Raw genomic sequence first — 20106 nt, forward strand, 5'->3', positions numbered from 1 at the left:
CCAATCTCAAAATATTTCGTTCCAGGGACCCCTCCCCGGAAGCAAAATTTTAGTTACAAATGTTCGCTTAAAAAATACATATTCAAAGATTTGCGCACATTTTTACGACTTTTCAAAAATAGCAGATCTACTTAAGCTCGCAGCGCGGCACTCGGTGCCGCGCTGTGAGCTTGTATATCTGCTATTTTTTCAATAGCTAAAGCTACTATAGGGCCCCTCCACCTTGGGCCCTGGTAACTCAGTCCCACTTTCCTACCCTTTGTGACGCCCCTGAGAGTACCGAAAATAGCCGACCTCCAAGCTCATTCGAGGTCTGCTATTTTCAATATTTTCACCAAAAGGCCCTTTTTGAAATTTCCGTCCCTGCCTCTCTAACATTCTGGGCATGTCCCGGCACATGAGTGTTTCTGTGAGTCACCATTTGGGGAAGAGGATCCGGAAGATCTCCCCGTCGGCTCTCTTGCTGTCCAACAGCTTCCCACAGAGGAAGATGGTGGTGACGCCGTTGGCTGTGTTGGTGACCTCCACGCGATCCAGCAGCCAGCCGGGGCTGAGGCCGGTGTCGTCGTGCTCCATCCGCACCTTCAGCAGGTCTCCCATCTCCAGCATCTCCACCACGAAGCGGTCCGTCTGCCCGCGCTCGAACAGGTTACGGAACTTCTGCCGCAGCGGACGACGTCCCGACTCCCCGTTGGTCCCGTAGATCGTGATGAAAACGTTGGCGTCGGTGCCCGCGCCCTTCTCGTCGCCGGTGATGACGATGATCTCGTATTTGACAGGCACCAGGCTGCGAGCCTTGCTGGCAAAGCTCTCGATGGTCTTGGAGCACTCGAAGGTCTGGAATTCGTCCTTCTTTGAACAGAGAGGGATGAGGGCGTTGCAGGTCATTATATACCTGGCATTGATGGAGGGGGGAAAAAAGAAGAAAAAAGGTATTAAACATGCCAACAGGTGTCATGTAATGATATTGAGGTAAATGTGTTCGACAAGAAAACTAAAAACACATTTGTAATAGTTAAAGGTAGGGTAAGTTCACGTAAGTTTCAGTTTTCATGAAGGTGACAGGCGGGGGCCTTCATCCAATCATGATCAAGTGGAGCAGGCCTTGGTGCACGTAAGGCCCGCCCCCACATGACCATGATTGGAGGAAGACTTGTCACCCAACAGTTTTTTAAACAGATTTTTTTCTCTAGTAACTAGTACTATCAGAACATAGATCAATTTTGTTATTATTTGAATTAAATTCACTTACCCTACCTTTAATATTTACATGGCTCTGGTGGTCAGGGGATATTAATAAAACTTGGGAATACATTCTACGGTATACACTATACTATAGGGGAAACAATTACACCCAAAAATATGCTTTAAGTAGCATGTGAGGGGTCTAACTAGGTGCACTAAAAACATTCATTGGGCTAAAAACAGCCCCAAAAAACGATGGATTAGTCATCACTTTTCACAGTTGTATCGGGTCCATTTTTGGCCCCAACTTAGGGAATGTTTTTCGTGCAAAAAAAAAATGCTTGCAATGGATTCAGAATAATTAAAAACACCTAGTTAGACCCCTCACATCCCACTTAAAGCATATTGTTTGGGAGTCATGTTTTCCCATATAGTAGTGTATAGTAAGTGAATGAGTATGAGACACAGAATTAAGCCCTTTGCACACAGGCGCGTTTTTTATCCGTTGCGTTTGTTCTGTTTGCGGCATGATTAAAACGCATTGGATTTGGTGTGCAAGGCTGTGTGGAATCGGCGCTGCGGATCCAAAAAGGAGTCATAAAAGGAGTGATGAGTTTTTTACCGCATGCGACAAGACGCACAAATCGAACTGGGTTCGATCGAGAAAAAAACGCACAGCGGCAGCCACTCGTCGCACGGCTAATTCGGAGCCGGTGTGCATGAGGTCATAGAGAATCATTGTTTTCTTTTAAAAAAATTATATTGTCCGTTTTATCCGTGCGGTTAAACGCGCCTGTGTGCAGGGCTTTACCCTAGCTGTCAAAGATTCTCCTGGGGATTTTGAATTTAAACCTTTGTTAGATATGTTACTAGACACCTTTACGAACACATTGGTGAAGAAAACGTTTGGTAATGAATTTATTCCCAGCTTTGACAGGTATTACTGATAATATTCTCTGACTATGGACAATAGGCCAGGGGTCTTCAACGTTTTCAGGCCAGGGACCCCCAAACTGATGGGGAGATGGAGCAGGGACCCCCTACCACATCGTAGGGTGGGGGGGTCGGGGCTACGACATACTTTTTTATTTTAAACAAGTACAAGTTACAGCGAGCAGGGTGGGCCGCACCACTACCATTTCTAAACATACTACTTATTAACTGAGAACAAATGTCAATAATATCAAAAATCTGTCAATTGCATAGTAATCGTATTCAAGCTATTCAAAATGGATAGAATCATGATTTTTTTTTTCATAAATGTGGAAAATGGCAAAAAAGAAAGAAAAAAAAACATTTTTGGAATTTTTTTTTTTTTTTTTTTTTTTTTTTTTTAAGCAATAATTTCGCGGACCCCCTGCAGTACCTCCGCGGACCCCCTAGGGGTCGCGGACCCCCTGTTGAAGACCCCTGCAATAGGCAATGGGCATAGTTTAAAATCTATACCTATTGCCACTTGATCATTTTAAAATCTCACCTGTTGATCAATGAAAGAATCTCACTCACCTGTTGCCCAATTCCCTTTCTATAACCATGACTTCCTCCACGTGCCAAAATATTTCCCCTTTGACCTTTTTCCCATCCTTGGTGATGTGACCCAGACAGATACCGGCGATATCACCAACATTCTTGGAGGAAAAGTCAAACTTGTCGACACTTCCCCTGAAATGAGAGAAGAAGAATTAAGCACACCGCTCGGTCATGATCACAACAATATGAAACAATCCTACGGTTTAATCCAGGGGTTCTCAAATTTTTTGTTAGGCCGTGACCCCCAAAATAAACATAATAAACATAATATGAACTGGTGATCCCCACCCGGACAAGCAGTTGTAGGTATTACATTTAATGTGACTCAGTTTCACAGATAAATATTGTGAAAATAGCAGATCTACATGCTCACAACGCCGAGGCGTTGTGAGCATGTAGATTTACTATTTTCACAATGTTCGCCTCTTGCTTACTTCATATTTGACAGTGTGGCCAGTTTGGTATTAAAATGGTCTTGAAAGTCCTGAAATTGTCTCTTTATTATAAAATAATGTGCAGGGGGACCCCACAAAATAATTTGGGGACCCCACTTGAGGTCCCGACCCCATAAGTTTGAGAACCACTGGAACTTTAATCTAATGCCAAGATAACACATTGTAACCTGACTTTCGCCAGATAGTTGCAGCAGTGCGTAACGCTCTGCCTTACATCTGGGCTCTCTCGGGCACACTCGATGTAAGGGGCGGGCCATTTTTTGAATTTCTGTAGCTGGTGATTGGATGTGGCCGTTTCTATCACAGTCTGGGAGTGCCAACTCCAACCACTCATATTGGCCTGTCTGCATGACGTTGCACCCAGAATCCGCCTCCTGGGTTTCCACGTGGTCTGCAATCAGACTCTATTGGCTCAGAGCCGCTCAGAGCCCGCCCATAGCTGCCGCTGATTGGTCCGGCCCGGGACTTTACGAGTGTTATCAACGCTGGCCGAGCAAGCCCAGATGGTAAAGCAGAGCGTTATATACGCAATGCTGCCACGATCTGGCGAAAGTCAGGTTAAACACATTGTCAGTGGTGGTGGAAAAGTACTCAAATTCTTTACTGAAGTAAAAATATAAATTCTGCAATAGAAATACTCTGTTACAAGTAAAAGTCTGGAATTCAAAATGTACTTCAGTGAAAGTACAAAAGTATGAGTATCACAATGTACTTAAAAGTAGAAAGTACTCTATGCAGAATGACCCGTTTCACAAGTTTTCAAATGCATAAAAACCTTTTATCAGATCTACAAGCTGCGTTGCAATGTCAGCTTGTAGATCAGCTATTTTCAAATGGCCGCAATGTACTTATGTCACACAGACATGACAGTAAACAAGACACATTGCCGCGGCAGCAGGTTTTAGTGGTATCTACAACTTTGTGAAACAGTGGATGTTGTGATTTTCCAATGGTATTACCAAAGGCAAGCATATGAATAGAAAACTGGAATTGATCCTTGATGGATGGATGGATGAATATTCCATTAGATATTCTACACAATTACGTCATCACGAAATGACACCACAACCTTGTCATCACAACCAATGTAACTGTCCTTTTAAAGGTAATCGTCCAATTAACAAAGTGTCATTCAACAACTTGTTCTGTCTACTGTGCTTAAACTGTTGTTTACAGACTTATCCTGTACACTTGTTGCACTGTTTAAAGGTGGTACTGCTGTGTGAAATGTTTCACTGGACAACAGAGCTGAAAGGAGGACCTAAGCCGGCTTATTACAATCTGGCTGATTACGGGCATGCTGCTGTGGTAGTCGGACACAAGCTGTACTCATTTGGACAGAAATGCGCCGACAGGGATCAGATTGAAGTGTACATCTTCAACACATTGTCCTTGCGTTGGAGGAAGTTGCCCCCAGTGACAAATGGAAGTGGAAGAGGACAACGACGACGACCCATTGAGGTTCCCTCCGGGCGCTATGGCCACACAGCTGTGCTGGTAGATGAAATTGTCTACATCTGGGGAGGGCATCCTTACTGCAATGTGCTTTATGCCTTCGATGTTGACACCGGCAGCTGGTTCAAACCCAATATTTCTGGGATAATTCCAGAAGCAAGGAGGTGCCACTCAGCCTGTGCCCTGGAGAAGGTCATTTATATGCATGGAGGACGCAACCGGCTGACTGGATATATTAATGATATTTACAAGTTGGAGCCTATCACAATGGTCTGGTCTTTAATTAACACCAGAGGCACTCCGCCCCCTCCTTCAGCATTTCACTCTGCCACCATCATTGGGACAAAGATGTTTGTATATGGGGGCCGGGGTGACAGCTACTACAACAACAGCATCAGAGTGTTTGACACAGAGACCAACTGCTGGCAGAACATTCCTTCTGGACACCGTATTCCAGAGGAACGCAGAACGCATTCAGCCTTTGCCTGCAATGGAGAGCTGTACATATTTGGTGGCAGAAACAAGACGAGCCAGTACCTCAATGATCTGTGGAAATTCAGTCCAGAGACCTTCTCCTGGAAGCAGGTTGAGCCCAAGGGGAAAGGCCCCTGTAGGATGTATGCCTGTTCCATGGTGGGGGATTGTATTATCATCCATGGAGGATACAAAGGAAACAACCCCGCTTCTGGTGACCTGTACATCCTAGACTTAAATCCCAGCCTGAAGACGTTATGCAAGCTAGCAGTCACTCAGCATGGTCTGGAACTGTCTGAACTCCCACATGATATCAGGTGGGAACTGGCAGCCATGACCATAAGGGATAAATCTCGATATTCCAACAACCGGCGGCTGGGAGTGGTGTTAGCTTTGCCTGGCTCCAGCCAATAGACCCGCCCACTCTCTGAGTGAACTGCTTCTCTTGGTCTGGTTTTGTCATATGACGCGTCTCTTTCTACCGAAACCGACCGAAACCGACCAATGAAATCAATGCAATACGGAGGAGGGGTGCGTCTAACTTTTGAAAATCAACAGAAACAGTGGAGGGAGGGGTGGCTGCGTGGCTCACCAGAGTTCTTATTTGCTCCCTTTGAACTTCAAAAGGGCTATGAACTGCAGTCATTGATTGAGCCATACAAGTGTCGAATAGCTCGTTAGTGATTCTCTCTAATCAATGAAACATCAAAGACAATGACCTGTTTGGTGCATGTCATTGAGGGGAGGGGGAGGAGGGAATGTTTTGTGTGCAAAAGTCAAACAACCCCTCCCACCAGATCTCTTGTGATTGGGAATTTCTAATTTTAAATCCCCTCCCCTTTTCAATCAAATAGAATGGGGACAACTTCAGACTCAAGCTCCAGCATAGAGTCTGAAATCAGGCTAGTGTTAGTAGTATTGGTTGAGCTTCACATGACAGTTAGCACGCTGCAGAATATAGTCACGTTGGCAACCACACTTGCAATTGAGGTGCCAATGAGCCAAAGGGTAGATCTTTGTGCCTATACAATGTTGTTAATTGTATTTTTTTCTCTTTTTTTTTTACGAGCGAGCCCACACTGTTTCGTAGGAACAGTATTTCTAGTGTTACATGGAGTTGGAGGAGAGCAGAGCTGGTCAGTTATTAGGCTAACTAGCAAGTCCAGAGTCAGACCAGCTGTGGCTCTTGCACTAATTGGTTTTGAGTGCATCTCTCCACTCCGACATGTCTCCTTTCCGACATGTCTCCATTCCGACACTAACCCTATCTCTAACCCTAACCCTAAACCTTAGGCTCATGGGAGTGTCGCCACTCCGACAATAAGAAGTCAATTTCGGAGTGGCGACATGTCGGAATGGAGAGAGCCTCCCATTGGTTTTACCTACTTTTAGGGCTGTGTGTGTGTGTGTGTGTGTGTGTGTGTGTGTGTGTGTGTGTGTGCGTGTGCGTGTGCGTGCGTCTCTCCGCTCTCATAGTTGAACAGCCTTTCGGAATTTAAGTCTCTCTGACATCACCACACCTCCCTATATAAGTGGGTAATGTAAGTTTAGTAATAATAATAATCCGATAATTGGTGTGCGGACTCTTATTTTCGTATTTGTACACAGTTTATTAGTCCAGCTTGGCTTTAGATGTGCGTGCCTTTTTGGCTGTTTTCCAGGCTCTTTGTTGACTACATAGCCACATGATACTGTGGCGGCCCTGCCCCTCTGCCTCACTGTTGGCTAAACTGCGATTGAGCAGGCCGTCAGACCAACTGAGTACACCTGGGGCTGGGGTTATGGGCTTTGGGGGAGGTTAGAAGCATAAGGATACTCTGTCTATTTTCTATCTAGAGCAGTGGTCTTCAACGTTTTCAGGCCAAGGACCCCTTAGCTGAGAGAGAGATGAAGCAGGGACCCCCACAACCTGTTCATAAATTCCATATAGTTTCATTGTTTGACAGCACAATCATTAGTGTATTTTGGATTCATGTCTATTTTTTTTTCAGATATTTAACCACTTGAACCGTCAATACTTAATAAACTTGACCTTTCACTGTACTTAGTCTGCTTGTTTTCCCCTCTACACCAAAGAAATCTCTTTGCCAAAAATAGCCGATCTACAAGCTAAAGTCCTCAGAATATGGACGCTAGGGTTCAAGTGGTTAATATAAAAAAGGAGAAAAAAAGGTTTCTATCACTCAAAGATTTGGAGGACCCCCTGTAGTAACTCTGAGGACCCCCTAGGTCCCGGACCCGCTGTTGAAGACTGACACCTGGCCTGAGTGAGTAACCCGTTTGTTTAGTTCTGCACCTTTTTCAAACAACTCACACAGCACATTTCGCGCCTACACAACTGACTACGTACTTATTCACTCAAACCTCATTCCATTCCTTTCGTTTATTGCCTAATGTCTTGAGTTTTGGTCAAATAGATATACGTTAAAATGTTTGAATCGTGTGTGGACTCAGCAAAGGGCGCAGCACAGAATCTGTTCTTGAGAGATTGTACCCTAGAACGTGACAATACTGTTATGATACTGACCATGATACTGACAATACTGCCAGAACATGATACTTAGAAAAGTAATGGGTCGCACTCAGAATGACAAGATTGAGTTAACTTTTTATCTTTATACTGAAGGACAAACGTTTCTGCTATGCTGACCATGATAACTGACCATAATGACACGCCCAAAATCAGGGCGCCAGCGTTTGTTTTAACTAAGGAACCTATTATATCTAACATGGTCAAAACTCCCTCTGCCCAATTTGGAGGCACATGTCATAGATACTGTAGTTAGATAGGTTTGTCACAGATGACTGACTTTCCAGCCATTGTCCCGAAATTCATGTGATTTTTCTTTTTTTTTAATGTGTGTCAAATTATCACCTTGCATTTGTTGTTGCCCTCGTCATCCAACCTCTGTCAACAATGAAGGCCTGCGTCATGATCTATATTTTATATTTATTTTCCCTGGGTGAAGGGAGAGATGACTGATACCAGCTCTATGGCTGAATTCTGCAGTAGCTACAAAAGCAACAAAAGCTGGATGGCACTGTGAGCTACCTCTTTGTCTTTGTGTCCAAATAAGGATATGGATGGAGGACAATTCGTTAAGCCATGTATATATAAGCTACTTCATCATGACAAATAGCGAAAATGGCAGATCTACAAGTTCACAACGTGTCATGATGTGGGGTCATTGGGGGATTCCATGGGGTCCCCAGCAAAAGTACTTGACACAGCATCCATTTATACGTTGGCAAATAGATCTGCCGCGCTGTGAGCTTGTACATCTACTATTTTTGAAAAATCAATATTTCTGAAAATCTTTGAATATGTACCGGTATATATTTTTAAAGTGAACATTTGTAAATGTTTGCTGTAAAATATTTGCTTCTGGGGGGTCCCTGGAACAACATATTTTTAGATGGGGGGTCAGCGGCAAATGCATATCATTTTGGGGGTCCTTGACATGAAAAGGTTTGAGAACGACGAACGAACGAACATATTCAAAGACTAGCACACATTTTACAAGCTTGCAGCGCGGCACTCTGTGCCACGCTGTGAGCTTATATATCTGCATTTTTTTATAGTTAAAGCATAAACTCAAGAGCATCCTACCGTGAGAACCTCTTCTTCTTTGATGCATTCTCCAGCAGCAGTTCTTTTGATCGCCCCTTCCTGCCTTCAAGTACGATCCACGCATTCTCTTTGGTGCCGGCGTCATCTGTGTCTGCCGTCGTGACAATGATATCATATTCTTTCAAAGAGAAAACATCGAAACCCTGAGTTAACAAATGGGTGTCTCATCTCATGTTCATCAGTTCGATAGTAAAAATAACTGCACTGTTATGATTACAATATTGCAGCTTTAATATATACATAAACAGTATTATCATTGATGTCGGGCAGAAACCTTGTATCTCCATGTTTCATATTTTCATGAACACAGGTTCATAAACACGTCTGTTTCCTGAAAAGGAAATGGATTTAGACATACAAGGTTTTCACCCGACAGGGACAACATAGAGATACGTGTATTTAGATATCGTCGTTGTCGGGTGGAAACCTTGTATGTCCAAAACCGTTCATTTTGTATTTATCATTTTAAAAATGAACTAAACTAGTGAAAACAGCCGATCTACAACCGCGAGGCGTTGTGTGCTTGTAGATCTGCTGTTTTCACTACTTTTGTGTGACGGCCTTGTATGATGAAGCAGGGCTTTACTTTCCGAAAAAACATACAAATTTGAAACTTGGAGATACGAGGTTGACGATAGTGACGATATACAAGATCTTCATCCGACATAAACAACTTTGAGATATGTGTAAATAGATGTTTAGAACTTTAGGAGTATAGTCTAGGCGTTTCGGGCAGTATTTTGATGTAATCGTGCACTTTATGAAAGAAGCATGAAATTTGGCACACAGTTTAGAACATGCCCTATGGAACATTTTTGGCTATAGGGGCATCGCAGATTTGTCTTGGGAAACTTGTGGGAGCCAATTAAAGTTGGGCTTTCATAGACTTTACTATAGTAAAGTCTATTATTGTAAAATAATACAAAAAATACATATACTTTAAGTAGCATGTAAGGGTTCAAACTAGGTGTTTTTTGGGATTCTGAATCCAATGCAAACATTTGTTTTGCAGGAAAAACATTCCTTGGGCTAAAAACGGACCCCATAAAACTATGGTTTAGTGATGAGTCATCACTTTTCAAAGTTTTGTGGCGGCCGTTTCTCGGAAAGGAATGTTTTTCGTGCAAAACAAATGCTTGCATTGGATTCAGAATCCCGAATAACACCTAGTTTGACCACTCACATGCTACTTAAAGCATATTTATTTTTTGTATTATTTGACTTTAAAGTCTATGAGAGCAACTTTGATTGGCTCCCACAAGTTTCCCAAGACAAATCTGCGATGCCCCTATAGCCACATTTTTTCCATATGGCATGTTCTAACTGTACGTGTGCCAAATTTCATGCTTCTTTCATAAAGTGCACAATGTTTGCCTGAAACGCTTGGACTAACCTTACACAGCACCTTCAAGCACATCAAGTGCACTACATACTGTTTCCCGGGTTGGGACACATTTGTGTGTTACGGACCAATTTTTATGGGTCATGACTTGAGTAAAAATGTTCCCCTCCCCCAAAAATCTCTCTCTCTCTATATATATATCCATTTTTTAGAGATTTTACAACATACAAACATATCTAAGAAATTCCAGGAAAAGCTAGTGAAAATAGCATAAAATCTGCTCTTTTCACTAGTTTATGTTCCGGGCAAACTCTCTTTTGGGTCTCAAGCTAAAAGGTTTGGGAACCACTGTGCAAACTGTCTTAATATCGGTGCTGTTCTTTGAGAGTGTCCCTGCCCCCCTTGCTATTCTTTTCATTAATATTATTAATGGTGCGACAATGTCAGAGGAACCAGAACCAAACAATTGCTCTCTTATGTACCCGTACACAAGATGTAACAATACCTACAGTAGAGGAGTCTTGAAATATTGATATGCCGTTATATAAATCACACAGAATTTTTCATTTTCATACATGGTAGCACATAACTAAAAACGGCAGAACCTCTGTCATATGCATGTACTGTGTGCGTGCGTGCGTGTTAGAGTGAGATGACAGCCCAGGCTTATTATTCCTTCCCAGTCTCAGGGTTGGTACAGGACAGTATCTGCCAAGGGCAGAGAAACGAAGGCCTTTGAAGTCGGCTCAGGCACTTCCTATCATCTAGCTCCTATATTCCCCGTCATCCAACCAAGTCCTAACGCCATTTTTATATAGGTAGCACACGCTCCTTCGAAGAATGTACTCCTGTGTGAATTAATACGACAGTCAGCAAAATGTCTGCTTTTTGATGCAGTGGGTGGACTTACTGCAGCAGGGGTCATCGCCATGCTGTCTTGTGGTGGACATTTTTGTTAAAATGATTTCTTGGCCACGGACATACAAAACGAGTGGACAACTAGAAGCAGTGCTCTTCCGAGCACAGGTCTCCACCAGGCCGTGCGTCCTGGTGGTGCTACTGTATTATAGGCCAATGTAAAAAGGGTGGCATGTGTTCTTCACCTTAGATCTTTCATGGCAATCGGACGCTGCATGCATGATTTGAAGCATTGTTCCAAAAATATATTTTGCTAAAGTCTACCTACTGGTGGCGCTATAACAAGCCAATGTGAAAAAGGTAGAATTTGTTCCTTGACCTAGTGGGAATATGTGTGGCAAATTTCACGGTACAAGCATGGTTGATGATTTGAGGCATTTTGTTCAAAAACGGAGCAATCCTGCAAACTTTGGAAGCTAATATTAGCCAATCAGGATGGAATATGAGATATCAGACGGATCGTACTTGATCACATGACTATAGAGATACTGTGTACCGATTTGCGTGATTTTTGGATAAAATCTCAAGGAGTAATATCCAAAAATGCGTTTTACATAAGTCGGCCCAAAGGTGGCGCTATAAAAGGCTGATGTGAAAAATGCAGGGCAAAGGTTTATCCTTAGCCTCTAGGGAGTGCGCTTACAAAGTTTGAAACTGATCGGTGGAGTTATAGGTAAAACCACAAATCGGCCTGTTATAGCGCCACCATGAGGCTGATTTAAAAAAAATTAAGTGGCATTTCTTCCTCGGCCTAGTGGGAATGTGTGTGTGCGATTTCATGATAATTGCACTTTGCGTTTGTGATTTGAGGCATTTTGTTCAAAACGGCTCAATCCTACAAACTTTGGAAGCCAATTTTAGCCAATCAGGATGGAATATGCAAATTCGGATAGATCTGTGTCGATCACATGACTGTCGAGATACTGCCTACCGATTTGTAGGATTTTTGGACAAAATCTGTAAGAGTAGTGCACAGAAATGGGTTTTGCGAACATCGGCCACTAGGTGGCGCTAGAAAAGGCCCATTTGAAAAATTTAGGGCAGAGGTTCTAGATTGGCATCCAGGGAATGTGTGTGCTCACTTTGGCAGCGACCGGGCCAACGGCGACTGAGATTAGGTGCTCACAAACTGCGAGGACGCACGGACGGACGGACGCACGCACGCACGCACGGACGGAGGGGAAAACATACTCTCCCCCATGCCTTCGGCTGGTGGAGACAATAATTACCAGAAACACATAAAGAGATGGCCCTGAATGATCATAACAGGTCTGTAACTCTGAGAGTGTGCAAATGGAACCATCCATTTGGTTCCATTTGTATACTCTCAGAGTTGAGAAAATCATTCGCATTCGTGAACCACTAATACTAGTGGACTCCTAATGTGCCATAGTGCCGTAGGAAAATCAGTGTCATTCATATTCTGAAGATTCTTTCCTTCAGACAAGACCAGGTCTTGCCACGGACACATTTGTCCATGTGCGGGCGAGGGATGGGACCATAAGCGATATTATCGTTTATCGAGTTAAAAAACACTCACGATAATCGTATCGTGGAGATTAAATGTATAGCGATATCGTCCTCCGTCATGCACTGGGATCAATTCACCTTTTATTTGCTGAGCTGCATGTCTGGTACTCAATAATTGGTAAAAGGTATACGACGCCTAAGGGCGAAAAGCGACCTCATCGCTCGTTGTGAGCTTGTGGATCGGCAATTTTTTGGCAAATGTTCCACCCCGGGATCACATTTTTTGATTATCGCGATGATATTGTAAAGGTGTTACCCATCAGGCTGTGACGGTTCTTCACGGCCTGCCCATGCATGCGCACTCAGTTAATTTCTCAGCAACTTCCTGGTGCTGACGTCAGCTTTGGAGGGTAAAATAACATAGAAATTGCTGGACTTAAAGCCAACAAATCATTATTTCGAACGGTAAAGTAAATTATAATGCTTTGTGCCTTTTACTATCTTGTTTTCTTGATCATGCTAGCCGTATTTTATACATTACTATTCAGAAATTGCATTAAATTTGCAATTTCTGTGTTAACTCTATGGGATATTAGTAGTTTTTCAGGCTGTGACGGTTCTTATAGTAAACTGCAACGTGACGCGTTGTAAGCTTGTAGCCTTTGGATTTCTTATGTCACAATAATTGTGATATTGTATGGCATTTTCATATCGTCCCATCCCTAGTAGGGACATGTCTATTGGTGAGCCCTGACTTACTGGTCTTCTCGTTGAGGTCCAGGATGTCGTTGTTGGCGCAGGGCAGGTCCCTCATGATCTGCCCGTCGTCGTCGTTCTTGGCCAGCCAGCGGTCGTTGGGGAAGCGGAAGTTCTTGTCCAGGATCTCGTCCTTCACGTCGATGTACTCCAGGTGCCAGCCTGGAGCGCTGCCTGCTCATCACACACCGTTTACGACAACATGTCACGTTAAAGGGATATTCCACTTTCAAAAAAACTCTGCCTGCCTTTAACCATGATAGATTCATTAAAAACACCCATTAATGTTTCTGGTGACTCATAATACCCTCCTAATACGTGAGCAGGCTGTGTTATTTCCATAACCTTTTGCATTTATTTTTAATAATTTTGCTTTGTATTTAATTTTTCTCATTTCCCCAAAGAATTATTACAAATAAATGAAAAGGGTTATGGAAGAAACACGGCCTGCTCACGTATTAGGAGGGTAGTATGAGTAACCAGAAAAAATAAGGGGTGTTTTTAATGAATTTATCATGGTTAAAATGGAGTTTGAAGTTACAATGGGTGTGTATGTGGAGTGGCCCTGAGCCTGGGGGGACAGATAACATTTACATCAAATATTTAAATATTGAATGAAGCAAATTAAAAACTGTTCAGGGTGTTCATAAAAGCCTGATTAGATGATAAAGTGACCAAAAGTTTTTTTGAAAGTGGAATATCCCTTTAAAACACATCACTCCTACTTTCTGGGAGAAAATAAATGTATATTGTTGTTGTGCGAGGCATTGTGTGCTTGTAGATCTGCTATTTGTGTGATGAAGCAGGGCTTTACTTTTACTTTAAAACATACAAATTTGAAACTTGGCAACATGAAAAGGACAACATGTCACGTTAAAAACATATCACTCATATACTTTCTGGGAGGAATAAATATATATCGTTGTTGTCGGGTGGAAACCTTGTACGTCCAAAACCGTTTAAAATGGTGAAAACAGCAGATATACAAGCACACAACGCCTCGCACCGCACTCTGTGCCACGCTGCGATTTTGTAGATCTGCTATTTTTGAAAGAAATAAGTATTTTCTTTACCACGATTGTATATACCTGTATAGCGTAAAAGCGATAGGCTTATTAGCCGGGCAGATAACAGAAATAATCGTTCACTTGCGGATACAAGCACCAAAATTGGCACACATACTCCTTAGGGATTGCTCTTTTCATAAAACCATCTGGCCAAATCAAATTTCAAGATGGCGGCCATTTTTCAAGATGGCCGCCATAAAATACCATAGACCTGTCCTATTTGAATGATCTTGGTGTCAAATCATACATTTTTCACTATGTAGAATCCAAATTTGGACCCATGGACTTACTCACTGGCTTCCTTGTACCATATATCAGTCCCGGAATCCTAATATTCTGCTAAATTAGAGGTTTGTGTTATGTCTGACTCGGATAAAATGGGTGGTAGTGTATATCTTAGTATTGTTAGAGGTTTATAGTGTGTATGTGTGTGTGTGTGTGTGTGTGTGTGTGTGTGTGTGTGTGGGAGGGGGGGGGGGGGGGTAATGTAGTAATGTAGTAACTCAACAGAGCGGATTTCAATGCACAGCGGCTGACGCGGCTAAAATGCATGGTAGATATAATAGCGCCGTGGGATCACTCTTTGTCTAGTCTCTATTCTTCGACCTTTTCGACTTGGGTAACCCTGCCAGGAATACAGGAGTACAAGACTCCTGCCGACATAGCTCTGGGGGTCATGGAGACACGCAAACTGCCTCACCACGATAAGGTGATGATCCCGTCGAGGCAGGAGGTAGTTTTTTTTTGTCTTTTCTTTTTTTTTTTTTTTGGGCCTAGGCAGTATAGTACAATAGTATAGTAGGCCTAGACTACAACGCTTCTAAACCTCGCACCTGCAGCTGCACAGTGCCGTGCAGGTCAGACCAAAGTGGTAGCATTTGCATCGACTGCAGCATTCCAACTTGCATCCACACTTGGTCAGCTGCTGGCAACTCTCTGCAATGGGTGGGAGCTCAGTCCAATCAATCTGCCACAGATCTCCTTTCTTGGTCCAGCCCCAGTTGTCAGGAGTCTGCATTTCTGGTTGACATACTGTTGACTGACTCCAGATGCAGGCCGCTTGATAGGAAGCGCGCTTCACATGTTGCTTCAGTGCTGCTTGCGTTGGAGGAATGGCTTCGTATGGCCTCTGCTTCCGAGCAAACAAGTCCAACCTCGCATCATTGACACCTTCAGCTGTGCTGGATCGGTCGTACATCATGACCACAAACTTCTCCAAGGTTTTCAGGTCTTCATCATCCACTACAGGTGGGTAATGGCTGAGTTTGCTGAAGACACCAGAAGCCTCATCGCAAACATTCCAGGTTTGCCACGCAGACTTCTTCCCCTTAACGCGGAATGCTGAAACAACATCGCAGCCAGTGAAGGCATGGAAGAAGAGCATCCCTTTGCTCTTTTCTGCAGGAGTGCAACACAGGTCATGAACAGAATCCACTTTAAGTTCTGTCTTTGGCCAAAGGCAACCCACTGCCCAGCCCTGATGCTCATAGGGCAGGAGTCTATGTCCTGTTTCTGTGAGGCTGCTTGATGTACATTAAGTACCCCTAGTGGACATGATAATAGTTTGTCACAGGGACATACCCCAATCCAGCCTTTGATGCTGAGGTCATAGATTCAAGATGTATGACAAGGTCCATATATGGAGTTCCCTGATGTCTTCAATATTAAGCCCATATCTAACAGGACTTGGGAATGCCCATATATGGAGGCCACATTGGCCACATACCACACTAACAGAATCCATATATGGCCAAGACAGCCCATATCTGTGTGACTGGTTCTACAGACAGGGATCTCCATGTATGGGCATAAAAGTGTATGTTGTCAGTTGTCATGGACATCATAGTACTTTCACATAACAAATAACTGAGTAAGCATGTTTGGGCTCTCACAGCATATCTCCATATACAGTACATGGACCTCCATATATGGGTACCAGGGGGTCTCCATATATGGGTAAACAGCCGTTTGGATGGCCCCCTGTAGTAACGCTGAGGACACCTGGGGGTCCCGGACCCTGTGGAAGACCCCTGGTATTACCTACAGAGCCCAGGTACAGGTACAAAAGCTTTTATGCTTCAAGTATGATCTAATTGTTCTGGAGCAGGAGCAGAGCAAGGACTGTACTGAGATAGGCTCAGGGGTCATTCCGGGGGTCCCAGGTGAGGAGAGACCCCCACCAAAAGTCATAAAGGTTATTCTGGCTGCTTCAAAAGTGCAATATATGAACTTAGAATGTTTTAAAACCTTCAAAACAACTCTAATATTATGAGAATTGGACATTAACTGGTTGACATACTGTTCTGCGAGGTCCTAACATAGATGACCCCCCAGAAAGGGGGCTGGGGTCAGGAAAATCTGACACCCATCATTTTCTGACAGTTTGGTCCCTATAAAAGCCAAAGCAGTAAAAAAATACATTTTAGCAAAGAAATCCTTAGAAGTACACTTCTTATCACACTAGGTAGTAACTCCGAGGACCCCCAGGGGTCCCGAAGCCCCTGTGGAAGACCCCTGGTATTTGTTACTACTTTTTTTTTGTTTTAAGAAAAAAAGTTTATGCTTCAATTATGATCTAATATGACATTGTTCTGGAGCAGGTGCAGAGCGAGTACTGAGAAAGGCTCAGGGGTCCATCTGGGGGGTCCCAGGTGAGGAAAGACCCCAACCAAAAGTCAGAAAGCTTATTCTGGCTGCTTCAAAAGTGTAATAAATGAACTCAGAATGTTTTAAAACCTACAAAACAACCATAATATTAAGAAAATTGGACATTAACTGGCTGGCGTACTGAGCTGGCATGCAGGTCCCAAACTAGATGACCCCCAGAAAGGGGGTGGGGGTCCGGAAAAGTTGACACCCATCATTTTCTCATAGTTTGGACTCTATAGAACCAGGATCTGCAAAAAGATCAATTTTAGCACAAAGATCCTACGGGAGCTGTTTTTTGGACGCATCGCACCACACTATTAGCAGAATATTAAGATTCCGGGACTGATATATGGTACAAGGAAGCCATTGAGTAAGTCCATGGGTCCAAATTTGGATTCTACATAGTGATAAATGTATGATTTGACACCAAAATTATTCAAATAGGACAAGTCTATGGGATTTTATTGCGGAATGCAAGATTACTGTATATTCAATGGCGGCCATCATGAAAATTGGCCGCCATCTTGATTTTTTTTTTGGCCAGATGGTTTTCTGAAAAGAGCAATGCCTAAGGAGTATGTGTGCCAATTTTGGTGCTTGTATCCGCAAGTGAACGATTCACCTGTAATATGCACTTTATCTGCCTCGCTATATGGTCTCCACTCTATGCTATAAGGGCTGCTGGTGTCTACCAGGGAAACTAGACGACAGGGGCTTTTCTGCCTAATAGACCCAATGGACAGTCATTTGAGATCATTATAAGTAGAAAGATTAGCCTAGATGTTACAGTATTTAGTGCAGAGTTGTCCTTTAAGTTGTTCAGACAATTAGCAGCACCATAAATGTCACAGCACATCTGCCTGCTGATTGGCTAACCTGAGTTGTCGTGCCAGACGCGTACTTTGCAGAGGTCTCCCAGGCTGAAGATGTCCGGGAAGCGGAACGTGTCCGTCTGCTTGCGCTCAAACTTGTTGGACTTGTTGCACTCTTTAAGAGCCAGAGTTCCTGAGTCTCCGTTCTCTCCAAAGATGTTGATCCAGACGTTTGCATCAGTGCCGGCCCCTGAGGACAACATGGGAGTAGGGATGAGAAAATGATACGTTGCGATTATAGTGGCAAAGATAGTTGCGATTAACGATATTATCTCGATAATAGACCCTATTCACGGCCCGCCCATGCATGCGCACTCAGTGAATTTCTCAGCAACTTCCTGGTGCTGACGTCAGCTTTGGAGGGTAAAATAACATAGAAATTGCTGGACTTAAAGCCAACAAATCATTATTTCGAAAAGGGTAAAGTAAATTATAATGCTTTGTGCTTCTTACTATCTTGTTTTCTTGATCATGCTAGCCGTATATTATACATTACTATTCAGAAATTGCATTAAATTTGTGATTTCTGTGTTAACTCTATGGGATATTAGTAGTTTCTCCCCTTCAACCGTGACGTCAGCACCAGGAAGTTGCGTAACGTGAATTCGGTCAATCGAAATATGCTTAAAACTTAAAATGCCACTTTTGTCAACCACTTGAACTCCCAGCATCCCTATTCTGGGGGGTGGGGGGGAGGCGTTCGCCTAAAATATCAGAGGGTGCAACAATACATGTATTCGTATTGGACCGTTCAATACGAGGGTGTACCGAAAATGACCCTGTACCGAACAATACAATACAATACCACTCCACATCCACATTCCCCTGGAACCCCCTCAAGGACCCCTAGGGGTCCGCAGAGCCCACTTAGAGAACCACTACCCTGGAGGTTGGGTACCGTATTGTTCAAAGTTAAAACTTAAACATACGTAGTTATAAAAATACATTTATAAATCAAGGACATTTCGAACTGTGACACCAAAATATCGAACCGAACTGTGAATTTTGTAAACCGTTGCACCCTTAATATATATAATGAGTACATAAACTGTAAATATTACTTACTTTAATGTATTACTAGCTTTATCTAGATTTGACCGAACTGGCCTGCATAATTGAGTTAACATTGGCTAAAGTTTAACCTACATTGCAGATTTATTGATTATTTGCGGCTAGACTTTTCAAAACAATCTGTGCTTTAAAATGCATTAAATGACAAACAATTAATGTAGTCTCTGCAAAGTTATTTTTACACTATAGCCTAATGAAATTAATGGAAACTAACGACCTCCCCAAAGATCAATCGCAACATGTTATGCTTTGGAAAACCAGTCAGTGCCTACAGTAACTCACCCAAGACTGATGACCGCAGAGAGGAAGACTACATTTCTCTCACTCCTAAAATCCCTCCATGCATATTCAGCACTGCGGTAACTCTGTGAATGCATGCGTGTGTGTGTGTGTGTGTGTGTGTGTGCGTGCGCATGTATGCCTGCACGTGCGTGCATGTGTGATGACAGCTCAGGCTTATTATTCCCCCCAGAGTATCCGGGGTGGTACAGTACAGTATATGACTATGTCTTAACTTACAGTATCTGCCAAGGGCAGAGAGAGACAAGGCCTTTGAAGTCAGCTCAGGCATGATAGTTCCTCTCACCTAGCTACTGTCATACTGTAGTTCCTATCACCTACAGTAGCTCCTTTCAATTCAATTCAAAGGGCTTTATTGGCATGAGAAAACATACGTTTACATTGCCAAAGCAGAAGTGTACACAGGACAACACAATAAATCAATATAATACAATCAAAATAAAATATGTACAATTTGAAGTGGTGGAACCGTTTTCATGTATGGAGATTACGCTATGCAGACAGTGCAAAGATGTGTACACCATGATAGGTAGTCTTTAAGATGGTTGTGTTCCATTTGATATCCTATAACTCCTATCACAGCAGCTCACGAATCTTGCTGCTGTGCTTGCACATTGTCATACTTCACCCAGCAGATATGGGAGTTTTTCAACATTGGTCATGTTTTCAAACTCTCTTTGTGTGGTTATGATCTGTGGGAAGTATGTGTCTCTGATGTCTTGGCACAGTGGGCAGGCGGTACTTGTGTAGTTCAGTTTCCACTTCATTTTGTGTGCAGTGTGTGCAAAGTCTGTTTTCTCTAGGGAGCCAGGTATGCCTACGGCGGCTTTTCTCGATCGCAAGACTGTGCTCACTGAGTCTGTACCTAGTCAAGATATTTCTTTGTTTTGTATTCTGCCACTGTGTATTCTCTGTTTAGGGCCAAATAGCA

At 43.1% G+C, this 20106-nt stretch overlaps 1 protein-coding gene across 1 annotated transcript in view; it reads right to left on the reverse strand.

Annotated features, from left to right (window-relative positions):
- Positions 1–414: 414 nt before the first annotated feature.
- loxhd1a (lipoxygenase homology PLAT domains 1a) overlaps positions 415–20106 on the reverse strand; it is a gene marked incomplete at both ends in the record, with an annotated part of 86418 nt that continues 66726 nt past the window's right edge. The window contains 5 exons of the mRNA XM_080743585.1: positions 415–895; positions 2692–2847; positions 8710–8848; positions 13220–13390; positions 17809–17994. Coding sequence (XP_080599711.1) covers positions 415–895; positions 2692–2847; positions 8710–8848; positions 13220–13390; positions 17809–17994 — 1133 coding nt within the window. The remainder of the gene's footprint in view (positions 896–2691; positions 2848–8709; positions 8849–13219; positions 13391–17808; positions 17995–20106) is intronic.

The sequence above is a fragment of the Nannobrachium achirus genome, assembly GCF_963921795.1.
Source record: "Nannobrachium achirus genome assembly, chromosome: 15".
NCBI lineage: Eukaryota > Metazoa > Chordata > Actinopteri > Myctophiformes > Myctophidae > Nannobrachium > Nannobrachium achirus.